Genomic DNA, 18,811 nt, shown 5'->3' on the forward strand with positions numbered 1-18,811 from the left:
GAAATGGTAATTTGGTATGCTTAAATGTAATAAACACAAACCTTAAACATTGAGGGTAATAAGGTTTGATATATGGTATAGATAGGTAAAAATCCCTTTTTTCATTACCCGTTTTCGACTCGAACCATATCAGACCCATCCCGCCCGTTTGCCACTCCTATTTCGTGCCATTGCAAAGCTTGTATTCCCCATTTCATATTTGGATCAACAACAACAACAACAAAAAAAAAAAAAAAAAAAAAAAAAAACAAAGATTGAGGTAAAATGACATCTATTTCAAAACTGTAGCCCACAATCAGTACAGAAAAAGAACCTAGGAAGTGGATCACCTCTCATGGATTGGTATCTTATCTTTTTAGCTTTTAAAACTTCACAAACTTCATTCATTTTCCCTTCAAAAATGATAAGGAGAAATGAGCACTTTAAGTATTGTAGTCTCATAATAGGGCCAAGCTCAGTATTGCTGTTTCATCAGTGTAGAAACAGAGTTGCACCTTAAAAGAGCAAATATTATAAATTGAAAAATATGAAAGTTGAGCTTTCCTGAATACTTTAAAGAAGAATTTGCAATCAGCAGAAAATGCAGATGCAAATCAGATTGATCTTTGGAAAAATAGATTCGGCAAAATTGAACAGCTACAACTAAGTAAGAAATGCTAAACAACATTGCTGAGAAAATTTGTTTCCTAAATTGATCTTTCAGTCGTTAATACATAAAACAAATCAAAACAGCGAGGACAAAATAGAGGTGCTTTTGAGACTCAATAATCAGAGACCACAGCAGTACAGAGAAATCAAGCCACCTGACACTTCAAGAGATCACTAGTAGCTTCAACTGAGAAAATACAAGGACCTCCTACTTCCTCTTGGAAAAAGGAAAGAGAAAAAGACACGAGGAGAGAGATTACAACGCCATCTGTGACCAGGAATATCCTCGTACCTCTACTGTTTGATCACAAAATTGAGCAGGCCCTTTGAGACTTTCCTTTCTTTTTCTTCGCCTTGGGTGGCTGGAGCACAACTTTAATGGCAGCATCAAACACTGCTTTTACATTCTGCAGCAAGAACATTTCATATCATATACTCATCGAAAGAGCACAAGAAACAAGATGCTCTAAGAGGAAGCATACCTCCTGTGTTTTTGAACTACATTCAATGTAGGAAGGTGCGCCAATCGTTTTCCTCAGTTCCTCACCCTTAACATTGAAATAAGAATTAAATTAAGTACAGAAATTACAAATATGGTATACTCCATTAAACCAGCTCCAAAGGAGGAACAGTTGCAATGACGCTTACCTGAGCAGTTGTAATTGGCACAGCACCAGGATGGTCTATGAAGAATTGCTTATCATCCCGAAGATCTAAGTTCAATACAGGTGGAAAGCAGGACAATCACATATATGAATAACCCTCTATTAGTAAGAAAAAGAAACGCAAAAAGAACTAGATGAAAATGGACACGAGAAATTGGAAAATGCAACATTGGAACACGAGTACACCTAACAGATAGAAGATATCATTCATGAAAGAGCAAATTGGCAATTTGAAGCATAAATAAAACAAGAAGTTGTATCACAACAACCTGAATGAGTAAAAAAACAACAGTCCAGAAGCCTTCAAGTGAAAGAATATAGAACATAGACATTAGCAGTAAAAGATAAGAGATGTACACTTGCATGAAAAACCCTTTGTATTTCCGGTTTCGATTCTTTCTTTGGCAAAGAGAGCTCAATTTCAACAATATTAATCCGACCTTGTGTAGACACTAGACAAAAGTTTCTTTCAGATCTATCAAAGATACATGGGAGACAAACATACCCGCATACCCCACCACCAATCATTTCCCACTTCTACGGCCTGAAAGACACTCCATTTTCTTATGTTTGCTCTTCCGTACTTTTCCTAAAACTCTGCATTGGTGATAGGGAACAAAGTCCCTTCTACTCAGAGAGCAACAAAGACTTCCTTTTTTTCACTTATAAACGTGGAGTCCGGGTCACCTTGTGCACACCTCGACTAATTGCACGAAATATCTGCTACCTTCCACCAACAACAAGTATCAGGTAACTCTACCCACCAAGGCTTAGACACACGCAAATAAATCACCTAGCATTTTTGTCGAACCTGGGACCTCAGGTTCTCAACTCACTTCATTGACCACTAGGCCACCCCCTTGGGTGCGCAAAGACTTCTTTCATCATCATAATTTTTGAGTACATGATTACAGAGCCAGTTAGGTGATATAAGCTGCACTACAATATAAGATGAAGAGTACTCCATATACGGAGACATGATCAGCTCGCTCTGAAAGATTCGTTGTATTAATGGAAACATCACAGAGACCACTTGATTATCATCTCATGAAGATATATACAAACAAACCCAAGATCATATTATATTAATAGAACTTTTACCAAGTTTTGTCCCAACAAGCACTATAGGGACACCAGGGGCGTAATGCTTCAACTCAGGAATCCACTGAAAAATAATAAATAAAGCAAAATAAGTCTCCATGAACCAACAAATAGAAAAATATAACAAAGAGAAACAGGAAATGTGTAGCACCTTCTTGGAAACATTTTCATAGCTGGCTTTACTGATGAGAGAGAATGCCAAAATGAAAACATCAGCTCCACGGTAACTCAGAGGTCTTAACCTATTGTAATCCTCCTGTCCTGCAATATGTACAATGACATCGAATAAATATGGATAACAAGCATATTGGTAGTAGCCACAAATGCATAAGAATACATTTACAATAAATACAAATCAGAAGCTTTCTGCGAAAAAGACGAGTACGGTAAATGGCGTTAAAAATAGTTACCAGCAGTATCCCACAACCCTAGATTGACAGTGCTCCCATTGACAACCACATTTGCACTGAAATTGTCGAACACAGTCGGCACATAATCCTGTCAAACATTGACAAAAAATTTGAAATCAAATTTGGGAAAGCAGGACAGCAAAACTTCATAGGATATACAGAATAAAGCAAAGTTTTGATCACGTAAACCAAATCCTAAAGAAAAAAGATTCTTGCAAGCCACTACTAGCTGATTTGAACATCATCAAGTTTATGTTGAACAACAATGAATTTCTTCATTTTCACCCTTAATTATCATCTATGTTGCTCGGACTCTCCGAAAATATCGCCGGGTGCGTGTCGGATTCTCCTAAAGCAGTATATTTTTGAAGAATCTGACACGGGTGCGGCAGTATTTTGGAGAGTCCGCGCAACATAGATTATCATAACCAGACCGAAAAGAGGACACGAAAGAAAGATGACACACAGGGTACGCCACAAAATGTTTCCTCCAAAAGGTCGAGATCAAGATACAATTAGTACAGCATGACGACATTAGCCATACAGAAATAATTTAAAAACACGCATCGGCATAACCATTCACATGCCTATGCAAAATTCAAGAGACCCCGGTTTCGTTTAGAAAGAGCAGAGTTTAACAGATTGAGCTACATTCGACATGATTTTACCAATATTTTCATGAATTCAGGCAAAACAAAGAATCATAATTCGCCGAACGGAATTCGCAAGAACAAAGAAGCAAAACAAAAAAAATAGTTGCAACATTCTTTCCCATCCCAAACCACAAAATACTCCGCATTCTTATAATAATAAATATTGCTGCCAAATAATGAAGACTGGAAATAAATAAAAACACAACAACAACATCCAATCCCAAATTAGTTGGAATTGGCTATACGAATCCTCAAAACCCATTCACCCCATTTGGACCCAATTCATTTCAAGAAACAAGAAACAAGTAATCTGGGTGTGATAACAAACCGTGGGGAAGGTATTGCTGGTGTAGGAAATCAAGAGACAAGTCTTGCCAACGGCACCATCCCCCACCGTCACACACTTTATGAACCTCGATGCGCTCATTTTTGCCTCCTCTCAGATCTTCTTCAGAAGACCTGATGATTCTATTAAACAAAATATATGGAATTATTATTGGGCTTCTGGGCTTCCTTTAGCCTCTCCAAATTTCCTCTCAATCAATCACACATTTGAATCACACACACACACAAAAGGAGGAGGAAACCCTAACCCTAAATTCCAAGAAATGGAATTCTCAAAGAAAAATGTAAAGAGGAAATGGTTAAACGAGAGAAATTAAGGGATCAAGAAGATCTTAGAGAGAGAAATTGAATGAATGAATGGTACAGAGAGGAGAGCAAGGAGTGTGTTTGTTTTGTATTGAGTAATATATTTTGTGCGCTGTGTTTTTTTAGCCGGGAAATAATGCCTTTGAAGCGTTCGTTCGTCAAGGAGTGACCAACAACGAAGTTGTAGTTATTGCTTATGGCTATGATTAGCTATTTCTTCAACACTTTTCTCGCAACATATGTGTGGGCCTCAGCTCATTCAACAACGACCTCTTCTCCTTGCTTTGTGGAATCCGACAACCTATTATTCTTAAACAATAGTAGTAACTATTTGAGGAATTTTTCGAAACCACTATAATTTTGTGATCATTAACTTTCTATAGCTATTATATACATATTTATTTTCTATAGCTAATATTTTGTTGCTATCGAACCAATGTTTTAAAGGGCGGGGGCGTGAGGCGAGACGTTTTATCTCTGACGAGGCGAGGCGTAAGCCCTGAGATATGAGGCGTAATTCCCACAAATCTTTAAATTTTACTAATTTCAAGAATTTTAAAATAATATAAAATAAAATTATAATTACAAATTACAAAATTATAATAAATAATCTATTTAAAATATTTATAAATTATAATTCAACTATAAATAATATGAAAAGTTTGACATATATCATAATATGCAAATAAGCTGCAACGTCATTACAACTCAAACATCAAAAGTAATGTATTCAATACGAAATCTTATATGTATATCTTAAGGAGTAATGAATCTTGAAAGAATTTCGATATTATAATTTTATATTATTTTTAAAATGCTACTTTTATTTAACATGCTTTCTATTTGAAAGAGAATTTATATAAAAATATAATTCACAATTTAAATATGATTCTCTAGCATCATTTGTTTTTAAGTTTCAACAAGTTAATAAAGTGACTCATAATTCACCATACTATACAATGATAACTAATTATTTTTAAATTGTTACTAGCAAATACTGAGCTATTAAATTAATATGTATTATATCTAGTAAACGTGAAAAAATAATATTTAGGAAAATAATTATAAAAAAATTATGGACTATTATACAATAAATACATAACAAAAGTTAATAAATACTTTTTAAATAAAAGATTTATTTAAAATTTACTATCATAGTAGTCTTAGTGAATAAGGTGCAATAATTTTTATTTTAATTATGACATAAACACTCTTAAAATAAGGAAAAAGTAATTTTGAATAGTCAACAATTTATTAAGAAAAATTAAGGATTTGCAAGGTTAGTACGCACAATTGGATAAAGTTCTATTAGGCGAGCCTAGTACGATGAGCGCTGGGCATGTTCAGGGCGTAAGTCTCGATGATCGAGGCGTAAGTCTCACGAAACTAAGCCCCACACATAAGTCCAGAGGCGTTTTACGAGTGCTCCGCCCCAGGGCGTGCCCCGGGCAAGTCCCAATTCTGCCTTTTAAAACAGAGTATCGAACTGTATTTGTTGTGTTCGCGCTACTACATTCATGAATACAATCGCAGAATTCACCTAATAAGTAGGGAGTCCAGATGTTTAATAATTGTTACCGAAATGTATTCACTGTATTCAGTGGCGGAGCTAGGATTTTTATTAAGAGGAGTAAAAATATAAAGGAATAAAATCACCAAGAAATCAAGGGGTGTCAATACATAGTATATATGCATTTTTTTAAAATTACCTAACTACACTGTCACGTCCTTAGTTGTTAACAAAGTACACGTCCGACACTTGACAACTCGCTCACGATCTTGCACAACTTGCTCACGTTCTTGCTATGTCAAGTCAGCGTTACTACACTCAAGATCTCTAAGAGAATGGAAGAAAGAACACATGAGAATTATTAAAGGAAGCTTTGTATTAGAGAGAACTTGAATTGTTTGCTTGATGAATTACAAATGAATGAGCCCCTTTATATACTAGTCTCCTAGGGGCTAGTGTGTAAATATTAATTATTACACAAGTCCTTGATATTTACAAGATAAGGGCTTTTTCTAGAATTCTCTACAAGCCTAGAATATTTCAAGGACTTTCCTAGCAAATCCATAAGGATCTAGGTTCTTCCTAAGGAAATGTCTATACCTCTCTAGAATCTTCTTACAAATGCTAGCTTTCTTCTTATGTAAGCTTCCACATGTCATTAATATATGCCAAATGGCGCCTATGTGGCATGATGACATGGCGGGTCATCACACTCTCCCCCACCCAATATTGCGATGACCGCGGCGCAATGCTGCTGCATAAACTCTTGGATCTTATCTTTGAATTGCCACAAGTTTTTATATCGTTCCCACGTGGCCTCCTCTGGTGATTGCCCTTTCCAATAGACGAGGAACATAGCTGTGGCTTTTTGCCATTGTTTTCGCCTGGCCTGGTAATCTATATAGCCTCAATCTCCCTATCATGCGAGGCGGTGATAGTCATTGACGCCCGACTCGATTGGCCCCTACTCGGATCATCCTTATCTTCATGATATGGCTTAAGCATGCTAGCATGGAAGATAGGGTAGATCTTGAGATACGATGGCATGTCAAGCTTGTATGAGATCTTGCCTACCTTGGCGACGATCTAAATTGGCCCCTCATACTTGCGAAGTAGATTCTGATGCATGCCCCGTAGTGCCTTGAACTGTCTTGGGTTAAACTTCACCATGACCATGTCCCCAACTCTATAGTATGTGGGATGCCGCTTATGGTCCGCAAACTTCTTCATCTTCTTAGCTGCCTTATCCAAGTAGGACCTAGCAGTGTCGAGTTGCTCCTCCCATCCTTTGGCCATATGATAAGCCCCCAAACTCTTTCCCTCAAATGCGGCTGGTAATGAATGTGAAGTTTGTGGTTGTTGGCCTATGGCTAACTCAAATGGTGTCAGCCCAGTAGACTCACTCCACTGCAAGTTATAAGAGAATTGGGCGATGTCTAGGAGCTTTGCCCAATCTTTCTGATGCGCGCTTACATAATGCCTCAAGTAGCATTCTAGTAAGGCATTGACTCGTTTTGTTTGTCCATCTGTCTGTGGGTGGAAACTAGTAGAAAAGTGCAGCTCCGTACCAAGTATGTCAAACAACTCTGTCCAAAGGTTTCCAGTAAAGTGGGGGTCTCGATCATTGATTATATGCCTCGGTAAGCCCCAATACTTCACCACGTTCTTAAAGAACAGCTTGGTGGCTTCCTTGGCTGTGCAACCTGGTGAGGCGGGCATGAAGGTGGCATATTTGGAAAATCTATCCACGACCACCATAATAGTACCATAATTGTCGGACTTCGGTAGGCAAGTAATAAAGTCCATAGTTACGCTCTCCCATGGACGCTCTACAACTGGTAGTGGCTCCAAAAGTCCTCCGGGTTGTTGTTGTTCAACCTTGTCCTGTTGACAGACAAGACAAGTCTGCACATAATACTCTATGTCACGCATGCGTGGCCAATAGTAGACTGACTCAACCAAGGCCCTGATGCGACGTTGACCTGGATGACCAGCCCATATTGTGTCATGACTCTCCCTTATGATCTGTCGTCTAATGTCTCCAAATTTAGACACGTAGACCCACCGACCTGTGGTAAGTAGTAGGCCGTCTTCTATCCAAAACCATCTCGTCTTGCCTTTGTTGGCTAACTCGATAAGCTGTTTGGCTGCTAGATCATGCTGCATGCCTTCTTTTACAGCCTCCCTAATGTCCTATCTAGCTGAAGTAATTGCAGCAAGCTCGGCTTTCCGACTCAAGGCATCAGCTACAACATTACCTTTTACTGGCTTATACTCTAGCGCATAATCAAACTCAACCAAGAAATCCTGCCACCTAGCCTGCTTTGGTGTGAGCTTCTTCTGTGTCTGAAAGTAGCTAGTAGCCACATTATCAGTCTTGACCACGAACCTTGACCCGAGCAGATAATGTCTCCATGTACGAAGGCAATGCACAATGGCAGTCATTTCCTTCTCTTGTACCGTGTAACGTCGCTCCATCTCATTTAACTTGCGGCTCTCAAATGCTATGGGATGCTTATCCTGCATCAGGACACCCCCAATGGCAAAGTCTGAGGCATCTGTGTGCACCTCAAAAGTCTTGGCAAAGTCAGGTAATGCCAAGACTGGATCCTCTATTACAGCTGCCTTAAGGCCTTCAAACACCTTTTGACAATGCTCCGTCCAAACCCATGGCTTGTTCTTCTTTAACAACTCGGTCAATGGTGCGGCCTTTGCTGAGTATCCACTGATAAACCGACGATAGTAGTTAACAAGGACAAGGAAGGATCTCAACTCAGTTACCTTTATAGGTGCCTCCCACTCTTGGATAGCACGTACCTTAGCCTCGTCCATGCGTAGCTCTCCATTGCTAATGACATGGCCCAAGAAGTGCACCTTTGATTGTGCGAACTCACATTTCTCCCTCTTGATGTATAGCTCGTTCTCTCGCAAGACTTGGAAAACCTTCCTTAAGTGCTCCATGTGCTCCTCCAAGGTGTTGTTGTAGATGACTATGTCGTCCAGGTAGACTACCACGAACTGATCAAGGTAGGGATGGAAGATCTTGTTCATAAGGGTGCAAAATGTGGCCAGTGCATTGGTTAAGCCGAAGGGCATCACCAACCACTCAAAGGCTCCATATCTCATCACACATGCTGTCTTTGGCTCATCCCCTTCCGCAATGCAAACCTGGTAGTAGCCCTTTCGAAGATCCACCTTGGTAAAGAACTTGGCTTGCCCAAGTCTATTGAACAAGTCAGCAATGAGCGGGATCGGGTACTTATTCTTCACGATGACCTTATTAAGTGCTCGGTAGTCTATGGGCAAACACAACGATCCATCCTTCTTCTTTTGGAACAATACTGGTGCGCCAAAAGGTGCCTTTGATGGGCGAATGTGACCAGCATCTAGCAGCTCCTTCAATTGTTTCCTGAGATCCTCTAGCTCGGGAGGTGCCATACGATATGGGGCAAATGTGGGTGGCTTAGCCCCTGGATCCAACTCAATCTTGTGATCCACCTCTCGCCTAGGCGACAAGTGCTTAGGAAACCCTCGGGCATGACATCTTTGTTTTCTTTAAGCAACTTCTCTATGCAAGGCGGCACTATCTCTTGAAATTTTTTGTCTTCCTCTAGACTTGCAATGGTTGCCACGAACGTCGGCTTCCCCTTCTTGATCCCCTTGACAACTTGCATAGCTGAGAGTTGTGCTTGGATCTGTTCGCGTGGCATAGTCACTGTAGGTACCATGCAAGCTCCTTCTCTCTCTATAACCAAACGTTGAAGGTAGGGGTCGATTAAAGTATGACAATGTCTAAAGAACTCTTGCCCCAGTATGATGTCAAAGATATCCATAGCAGTTACGGTAAAGTTTGTCATACCTTTCCAAGTTCCCAATTTGACACCAACTCCATTAGCTACCCTACGAGCATTCTGTATCTCGGCATTCACGGTCTTGACGCGAGAGTTAGTTGGAGCAAGCTTCAATTCCAGTCTCTTTGCGGAAGCCTCAGTCACGAAATTATGAGTTGCTCCAGTATCCACTATTGCCCGAGTGGGCTTGTTGTTGATGGTGAGATCCACGTACTGATTTCCATTCTTGGTAGGTTGGATAGCTTGCTTCGTGACAACACCACATAATCCGATCATACCCAACTATGCGGTTCCCGGACTCTCTCCTTATGCCTGCTCCTTCCGCTCACGTACTATAACACTGAGGCTCTTGAGGTCAGGACAATTCCTGAAGCCATGTGGCCCTCTACATATATAGCATCCCTTCTTCTTGACCTGCGCCTTCTTCTCGGCGTAGCCCTAACGACCACTCGACTTTTTGAAGTCTTGAGTCTTGGAGTATTGTTGTTGTATCTCCTTGACTTTGCCACGGTCTCCCTCACCTTTGACATTATTAACCTTTGACTCCCTGCCATTGCCTTTGTCGTATTTGTCATGCCTGAAATCCATCAATGATTTAGCCTCCACTATGGCTTGGTCTATATCAGTGACTTGTCGGCGTTGCAACTCCTACTTAGCCCAATTTTGCAACCCGTCCATGAAGTGGAACAACAAGTCATCATTGGTCAGGTTGGGGATTTGAAGCATAAGGGTAGTGAACGCCTTGACATAATTATGTATGCTCCCTGTTTGCTTCAATTCCCTAAACTTGCGCCTTGCCTCGTACAAGACATTGTTTGGAAAGAACTGTCGCTTGAACTCCGCTTTGAACTGATCCCATGTGCTAATAGTACATAGACCTTTATCCACGTCGGCCATCTTCCTTCTCCACCATAGCATGGCAGTCTCTGAGAGGTACAATATCGTAGTGTTGATCTTGGCCTCGGTGTCCCTCACTTTGCCGTGCCTGAAGTAGTTCTCTAAGTGCCAAAGGAAATTTTCCACTTCTCGTGCATCACGAACACCTTTGAATACCGGGGGTTTGGGAGCCTCGATCTTGGCCTCCCTTGTCACCACAACATTACTGGCTACCTCGGTCACGCTAGCATTGACATGCTCCTAGAGTGACTCTATCTTTGCCTTCATAGCATCGATAGTACTCAAAGCCTCCATGAGTCTGCACTCTAAGGCAGTGATGGTTTGCCTTAGTTCCATCTCAGTCTGTGTACGTCCCTCCAAGTCATTTCGAATACTCCCAATCTCTTCAAGAGTGTACCCCTCAAGAACATTAAGGGTGCCTTCCACTTTCCCCAAGCGTTGGCCAAAGATCTTCACGACGTTCATCCCCGCGTTCATCTTCATCACCCACTCTTTACCGAGCGAAACGTCCTCTAGAAGGACTTCCAATTCATCCTCGCTCGTCTCAGTGGCAGATGGTTCTTGGGATGTAAGCCCTTTGTTTGACACAACCACAGGTGGAACCTCCTGACTCTTGTTGGTGGCATTCCTCTTTTTGCTGTGGCCTCTCTTGCCAGCAGCATCCTGGATGACGTTGGCTTGGGTGTTAGAAGTGTTAGTTTCTCCGTCGTTCGCCATTCCCTTAGTTAAAACTTTTGCTCTGATACCACGTTGTCATGTCCTTAGTTGTTAACTAAGTACACGTGCGGCACTTGACAACTCACTCACGATTTTACACAACTTGCTCACGTTCTTGCTATGTCAAGTCAACCTTACTACACTCAAGATCTCTAAGAGAATGGAAGAAAGAACACAAGAGAATTGTTAAAGGAAGCTTTGTATTAGAGAGAATTTGAATTGTTTGCTTGATGAATTACAAATGAATGGCCCCCTTTATATGCTAGTCTCCTAGGGGCTAGTTTGTAAATATTAATTATTACACAATTCCTTGATATTTACAAGATAAGGGCTTTTTCTAGAATTCTCTATAAGCCTAGAAGATTCCAAGGACTTTCCTAGCAAATCCATAAGGATCTAGGTTCTTCCTAAGGAAATGTCTATACCTCTCTAGAATCTTCTCACAAATGCTAGCCTTCTTCTTATGTAAGCTTCCACATGACATTAATATATGCCAAATGGCGCCTATGTGGCATGATGACATGGCGGGTCATCACATACACAGTGTAATTTTCCGACAAAGGGGTGTCGGTTGACACCCTTGTGTGCATGTGGCTCCGCTACTGACTGTATTCACGCTACTGTATTCATGAATACAATTGCAAAATTCACCTAATAAGTAGAGAGTCCAGCTATTTAATAATGGAAAGAAGATCAATTAGCGTGTATCGCTCCTAATTTACCTCAACAAAATCAATTCTACAAAATTTCATTGCTACTGTGTTGTATTCCATGTATTCACGTGACTGTATTTATAAATACAGTAAGATAATTAAAACAACATAAAATCAAGAAATAGGATTTATATAGTTCTATTTAATTCGACTGTATACATTATATTCAATTCACCGATATTCGTTATTCACTATTATACATCGTATTCAATTTGCCTGTATTCAAATAACAAAAAATCACAAAAATAGTGTTATTTGGATGTATTAAAAAAATACACACCTTCAGAATACATAAAAGACGAGCGAAAAAATAATGTATTTATATACAATGTATTTGAGTGTATTTATATAAAATATAACATATTTGTATCATTGTATGTGTCTCAATAGCAAAAAAGAGAAGAAAGTTAACAGTGATACTCGGTTGTATTCACAAAATACAAACCTTCGGAATATATAAAATACAGGCAAAAATAATATGTTTATACAAAATATAATGTATTTGAGTGCAATTGTACAAAATATAATGTATTTGTATCATTGTATGTGACTTCATAGCAAAGAAGAGAAGAAAGTTAACAGTTATATTCAGTTATATTAAAAAATACAGACTTTTGGAATACATAAAATATAGGGGGGGGGATAATGTATTTATATAAAAATAGAATGTATTTGAGTGCATTTGTACAAAATACAATGTATTTGTATCATTGCATGTGACTCAAATACCAAAGAAGAGATATGTCACTTCCTATAACTAATATTTCGTTGCTACCGAACTGTATTCGTTGTATTCGCACTACTGTATTCATGAATACAGTCGCGAAATTCACCTACTCCCTCCGTTCCAATCACGGAGTTTAAGAAAAACTGAAGACTTTTGGAATTTGTGGTCCTAAACAAGTCAAAAAGGGGTCCAGAGTATTTGTATGGTTATAAAAGGTTCTCATTAAGGGTAAAATAGGAAGTTTAAGCTAAATTATTTCCAAATTTAGAAAGGAGTCATTCTTTTTGGAACGGACCAAAAAAGAAATAGGTTCATATAAACTAGAACGGAGGGAGTAATAAGTAGGGAGTCCAGCTGTTTAATAACGGAAAGAAGATCAATTAATGTGTATCACTTCTAATTTAACATAACAAAATTAATTCTACAAAATTTAATTTATTGTTACTGTGCCGTATTTCATGTATTCGCGTGAGTACAGTGAGATAATCAAAACAACAAAACAACAAAAAACAAGAAATAGTATGTATACAGTTCTATTCAATTCGACTGTATATATTGTATACAATTCATCGATATTCATTATTCACTATTATACATTGTATTCAATTCACCATATTCAATTCGGATATATTCAAACAACAAAAAATTACAAAAACAGTGATATTTGTATGTATTAAAAAAATACAGACCTTCGGAATACATAAAAATACGGGCAAAAAAAATATTTTTTACAAAAAAATAATGTATTTAAGTGCATTTGTGCAAAATACAATGTATTTGTATCATTGTATGTGACTCAAATAGCAAGGAAGAGAAGAAAGTGTAGACATGTGATTTTTGATCCTCCCCAAGATTTTTTATATTTAGCATGTAAATATTTAGGTTAAGCCTAATATCGCTATTTCAACTAGTTTTAACTATTTTATGGTATTTTATAACAAAAATAAAAATTACAAAATATTTTACCTAGTTACTTTTAATTCATGTACCTTTCATATATTTAAAAAAAACAAAACAAAAAAAATACAAAGATAGTACCTTATTTTCATCTTTATAATATCTTGAAAATACAAAAAATAAAATAAAATATTTTCATGTTTTAATATAGTTTAGTTTAATTAATTAGGATTAGTTTTTGCATTGTGTAAATTTTTTATCTTATATTAAAAGGAGTCAATTAAGGTGTTGGACCACAATTTTAGGAATCTTAGAGCCCAATTTTTGGCCCAATTCGGATTAGCCCATTAATCCCAATACCCATTAATCTAACCCTAGGAACTCTTCTAGACTCTTCTTGGGAACAAAATTACAGAAAACCCTAAGACCTAAGACAAAATGAGCAAAAAGAATACACAAAAAAAGACCCCTAACGCCTAAGAGAATGGATCCGCCGCAGAACAAAATCAGAAACCCCCCACCCCCAACGTCTTCTTCTTGACAGACCTTAGGAGACCACCCTCTCTCCACCAGCGACCACCATCGTCCAGACCCCTCTATCTCCTCTCCAAACCAACAACCATAGCTTCGAGCTTCACCCTCCTCACCACCAAATCCTTCAGCACACCACAAACAGCCGCTCCCCTTATCTTCAAATCCCTCTCTCTCTCTCTCTCTCTCTCTCTCTCTCTCTCTCTCTCTCTCTCTCTCTCTCTCTCTCTCTCTCTCTCTCTCTCTCTCTCTCTCGTTTTCCTTGTCTCACCTCCATCGTTGGCGTCGCCTGAAGCCGGTGAAAATTAACCCCATAACCAGGCAGTTACCATTCGATTCTCTGAGCTTCAGAACTACTTGTTATGCAAAGCCTCAGTTCATTCTCATATCGGAACTCATGGAGGCGAGTTGCTCGATTTTGTTTTGAAGTCGAGCATTCCAGTCCAAAGTCAAAGAAATTGAGTCGAGGTGTCCGTTGTAGCTAGGTTCGAAGAGGTTTGGTCGAGTTTCGTTGAGACTCCGACGAAGCATTTCATTTTTCTGTTCGAGGTTCTCATTTGTCGCCGATTTGAGGTTACATTTGAGCTACTGTCCGATTTGACTCCCATGTAGCCACGATTTTGTTTTATTTTGCTTGTGTAACTGCTGAACTCAAAGTTACAAATTAAAATCAAAGCAAAAACAGAAAAACAAAGAGGATTTGAAAGTCAATTCCGTTTCTATTCTTGTACTTCATTTTTGGAATGGCGAGTGACCTTTGAATTGTGGAGGAACTGTTTGGCTCTTGCTAACTATTTGAATTTCCATATCTATTTTGCTGGGATCTTAAATTGGATTTCTCCTTATTTGGCCTGCTTTAGCGCTTTCTTGTGTCAATTAGTTTAGAGCTGATTTCGAGTTCCATTTGAGGTGCCGAGGTCGTTCGGCAAAATTTCCAGTCGAAATCTAATCTTGCGCTCGATATTTGCTGCTGTAACCAATTGGCAGTGAAGTTATAAAGGTCCGATTTCATTATCTTTGTATACATGTGATTTTTGATCCTCCCCAAGATTTTTTATATTTTAGCATGTAAATATTTAGTTTAGGCCTAATATCTTTATTTCAACTAATTTTGACTCTTTTACTTTATTTCGTCACAAAAATTAAAATTACAAAAATATGTTAGTTCACATATCTTTCATAAATTTAAATAAATAAATACAAAAATAGTACCCTATTTTTATCTTTATATAATCATGGAAAAAACAAAAAAATATAATTTCATAGTTTAGTAATTAATTAAAATTAGTTTTTGCATTGTGTAGTATTTTTCTCTTTTATTAAGTGGAGTTAACTAAGGTGTTGGACCCCAATTGTAGGAGTTTTAGAGCCCAATTTTGACCCAATTCAGATTCGCCCATTACGTTCAATACCCAATACCATCAAGCTAACCCTAGGGACCCTTCTAGACTCTTCTTGGGAACAAAAAATAAATAAAAAAACCCCTAAGGACCTAAGAGCAAAAAATACACAATATATACACCCTAGACCTAGACTCTAAAAGAGGACTAAAAAAATTCATCCGCTGTTTTAGAAGGATCCCTTCCGATTGTCCTGCTTCTTCTTCAGAGAATCAGATACACGACCTCCCCCATCGTTCTTCACCATGTGAGCACGCGATTTTTGCCCTATACGAATTACTCCCATAAATTCAAAACAAAACAATTTCTTTTAGTGTTTGCAATTTTGGAGATTTTCGTGGCATTTTTTGGTAATTGTTTGCATTTGTCTGCGCATTTTTATTTTATTTAATTAATGAAAATTACAAAAAATATGTTGCATTTGCATTTAGGATTTAATTTTACATTTTAGGATTAATTGACAAATTAGTTATTTTATAAAAAATGATAAAAAGTCACAAAAATAGTTTATTTTGCACTTTTAATTTTAATTTTGAATTTTGGTAGTTTTTCTTTTAATTTGGTTTTAAATTATTTATAGTAACAACTATTAGGGTTAATTCATTTAATGTGGTAGGATAATTTGGTTTAGGATTTAATTTAAGTTTTAATTTTAATTTTGGAAAAAGAAAAAGAATTTTTAAAGAAAAAATGAATTGAAAAAAAGAAGAAGAAGGAAATAATGAAAAGGAAAAAAAATTAGGCCAAATCGGGCCATGTCCCCAAGCCCAGACTAATTGCCCCTTCGACTCGTCCAAAATGCAGCTAAAACTGGCCCAAACCCGCCCTTAACCCGGTCCACTCCCCAGTACCCTAAAACGACGCCGTTTCGGTGAGCCTGATCTGAGTCATCTATGTTTTCTAATCCAACGGTTGTGAAGTGGGTTGGGGTTGGTATATAGCTGTGTGAACCTAGCCTTACCCCCCGTCTCATCTTCCAAACTCCCTCATCTCTGAAAAACCCTAGAGACGCCGCCCTTGTTCTCCACCACTATTAATGGCGGCGCCACCTCCAAATGCCTCCAAATTAACACTATAGACTCGCCTCGACCTGGTCAACCTTAATCCACCATTAGTTTTCTTCAAAACTTCCCCGAATCCCTCGAATCTGAAGTTGAAGGCACAAACCCTAGCGCCGCCCTCATTTCTTCCGGTGGCGGCGCCTCCACCTTTTCCTACCAAATCAACACCCTAATGCCTCCTCGACCCCCTCTTCCCAAATCTGTGACCAGCTCCCCTCAAATCTGTCCGAAACTCGTTGAATATTGAATCTGAGGTTGAGCCCTAAAAGCCCAAACTTGACCAATGCATGCAGGGTTATATCTCGGATTCCCCATAAGATTGAGGGCCGATTTTATCTCAAAATAACATCATTTGCTTGTTCTTAACCAAGCACAAGCGATTGGCATTATTTGGAGATTTTATTGGAGGTTTAGTCAAGTTCAAGGTTTGAATCAGTGAGTCTCCTTAGCTTTTCTGTTCAATTTTTCTTATCTCGTCCCCGTTCCTCATCGTTTGTGTTGTATATCCATGATTGTTCCCCCTTTCTCTTTCTTCTTACTCGTTTTCCTTTACCCCATAGTATTTCCTGTTAATGCTGTTTTAATCACATTTATTTTTGTCTTCTTTGTTTGGTTGTTGATTTACAACAAAGAGTTCAATGTTGAGTTGGGTAATTAAAATAATTCAAGCTTAAAATTAGAAAGTAATTGTGTTTTCCCTGAATTTTTGATTTATTAGTTCCTTTTGTTCATTTGGTCACTTCTGAGTGTTTCGAGCCCTAACGAGTAACTATGGTCATCTTTGACTTGGTTAAAGGGTCTGGCTAATTAGACCATGGGTTAATTTGAATTAATGGGTAGGCTAAGGTAAATAACAGGGGTATGGGGGTTAGTTTGGGTAGTCTTAGCGAGGGAATCTATTTGTAACTGTTTGGGAAGCTGGTGAGGGGACTACTTTGCAAAAACTGAATTTAAACTAGGGGTATTTAAGCTAAAATGGAAATTAAAAAAGGACCGAATGGCAAAAACGTATCTCCTTGGGTCTGCCCTATTTGCTTGCCTATAAAGGCATCTCGTCCTTTCCATTCAAGGCAGAATTAAAGGGTCCTAGAAAACTAAAATGGTTGTTTCTCTTCGAAAACTTCTGAAATAATCTAAAATTCCCTTCAGTTCTTTGGGAAAATTATTGAAAATTTTGCTTGGTTCTGTCCCTCCGATCCTCATATTCTAGCTCAAAACCACTGAAATTTCACAGTTTTATATTTTGGTTTGAAAATGGACTGAATGTTTTGGTTTGAGTTTCTGCTGGTTGATTTACTATTCCATTGCTGGGTTGGATTTGATTTCTACTGATTGGTTTTCACTGTTGGTTTACTGCTGCTGTTCGTCTATTCTTGATCACAAACTGAGTTTCTGGTTCTGTCTTATTATATTCAGGTACATGTCGTTGAATCCCTATTGATATGAGACTCGAATTGAGAGATGAAATGGAAACAACATTTTTAAAGCATAGCATCAAACTATTCACTTGTAGTTTAGTCTTATTTTCTTCCCTTCTCCCTGAATCCCTTTGTTTTTACTTGTTTTGAGTGTATCATATTCTGCTAGCTGTGTGTTGCACTCTTCTAGGGGTTGAGTTGGGTTTGTACTTAGCAGGGGATTCAATTTTCTCGCAAAGTTCTATAGCTGAATGCTGATTTGGATAATCTGAGATCCCATTATCCTCCTTGATCATGAATTGTCGTGAGAATTGAGTTGACAACGTGACTAATCAAATCAAATCAAATAGCTAGGTTTGCATGCAATCTTGTCAAATAGTGTGATGAGGATTACATGGGAGTTGTCTTCCTATTATATGATTCATATGATGTGTCGTGGCATGATTGTTGTGTTTAAACAACCTTAGAATTCACAGGCTAACTAATTGAACAGGTTTCAATTTATGGTCAGTTTATCTTTACAAGTTATTTTTGGGCATGATTTAGTAGTATTTGAAGTTTTTGGGTGTATCAGCTATTGCGTAGCAATGCAATTTATCAGTTTGTGTTGATTTTTAAAGGCTGCCTCGCATGAGTGTGGACTCGATGCTGAATCTAGAATCATCAGCTTAATCCCCTATGGGTGTTGAGTCCATTGAACCTTGGATACAAGGGTCATTGGCAAGAGAAGGTGGCCTGTTATTGCTATTTGGGCTCGTTTGGTTGAGCCTACTAGTCCTTTCGTTTGGCTGCTGGACTGTTTTGATAGCAGAGTTAACCCCTAAGATGCATGAAAGATAAAAATTGGAAATATAGTCTAGTTGATTTGTATTTGATGCTTTTAAAATCAGAATTAAAGCTTGACTTCATACACTTTGTTAGTTCCAGTAGTTTTGCGTTATCTAGTCTGGGTATGGACCAG

At 38.3% G+C, this 18,811-nt stretch overlaps 1 protein-coding gene across 1 annotated transcript; it reads right to left on the reverse strand.

The window, feature by feature from the left end:
• Positions 1-670: 670 nt before the first annotated feature.
• On the reverse strand, positions 671-4,431 carry LOC107807388 (rac-like GTP-binding protein RHO1). The gene is made up of 7 exons (XM_016631743.2): positions 3,806-4,431; positions 2,825-2,912; positions 2,566-2,675; positions 2,415-2,478; positions 1,297-1,361; positions 1,131-1,196; positions 671-1,055 (listed from the first exon to the last, which is right to left on the reverse strand). Exons 1-7 carry the CDS (start codon positions 3,902-3,904, stop codon positions 954-956), a joined length of 594 nt encoding a protein of 197 aa, XP_016487229.1. The 5' UTR covers positions 3,905-4,431; the 3' UTR covers positions 671-953.
• Positions 4,432-18,811: the final 14,380 nt, after the last annotated feature.

Source organism: Nicotiana tabacum, chromosome 3, assembly GCF_000715075.1.
Source record: "Nicotiana tabacum cultivar K326 chromosome 3, ASM71507v2, whole genome shotgun sequence".
Lineage (NCBI taxonomy): Eukaryota > Viridiplantae > Streptophyta > Magnoliopsida > Solanales > Solanaceae > Nicotiana > Nicotiana tabacum.

What these genes read in the sequence shown, in the direction of transcription:
- LOC107807388 (XM_016631743.2), bottom strand. Translation starts at nt 3,904, where the DNA reads ATGAGCGCATCGAGGTTCATAAAGTGTGTGACGGTGGGGGATGGTGCC. An exon ending in TGCCAATTACAACTGCTCAG is followed by an intron (nt 1,197 to 1,296) that starts GTAAGCGTCATT and finishes TTCAATGTTAAG; the next exon opens with GGTGAGGAACTGAGGAAAAC. An exon ending in GTAGTTCAAAAACACAGGAG is followed by an intron (nt 1,056 to 1,130) that starts GTATGCTTCCTC and finishes TTCTTGCTGCAG; the next exon opens with AATGTAAAAGCAGTGTTTGA.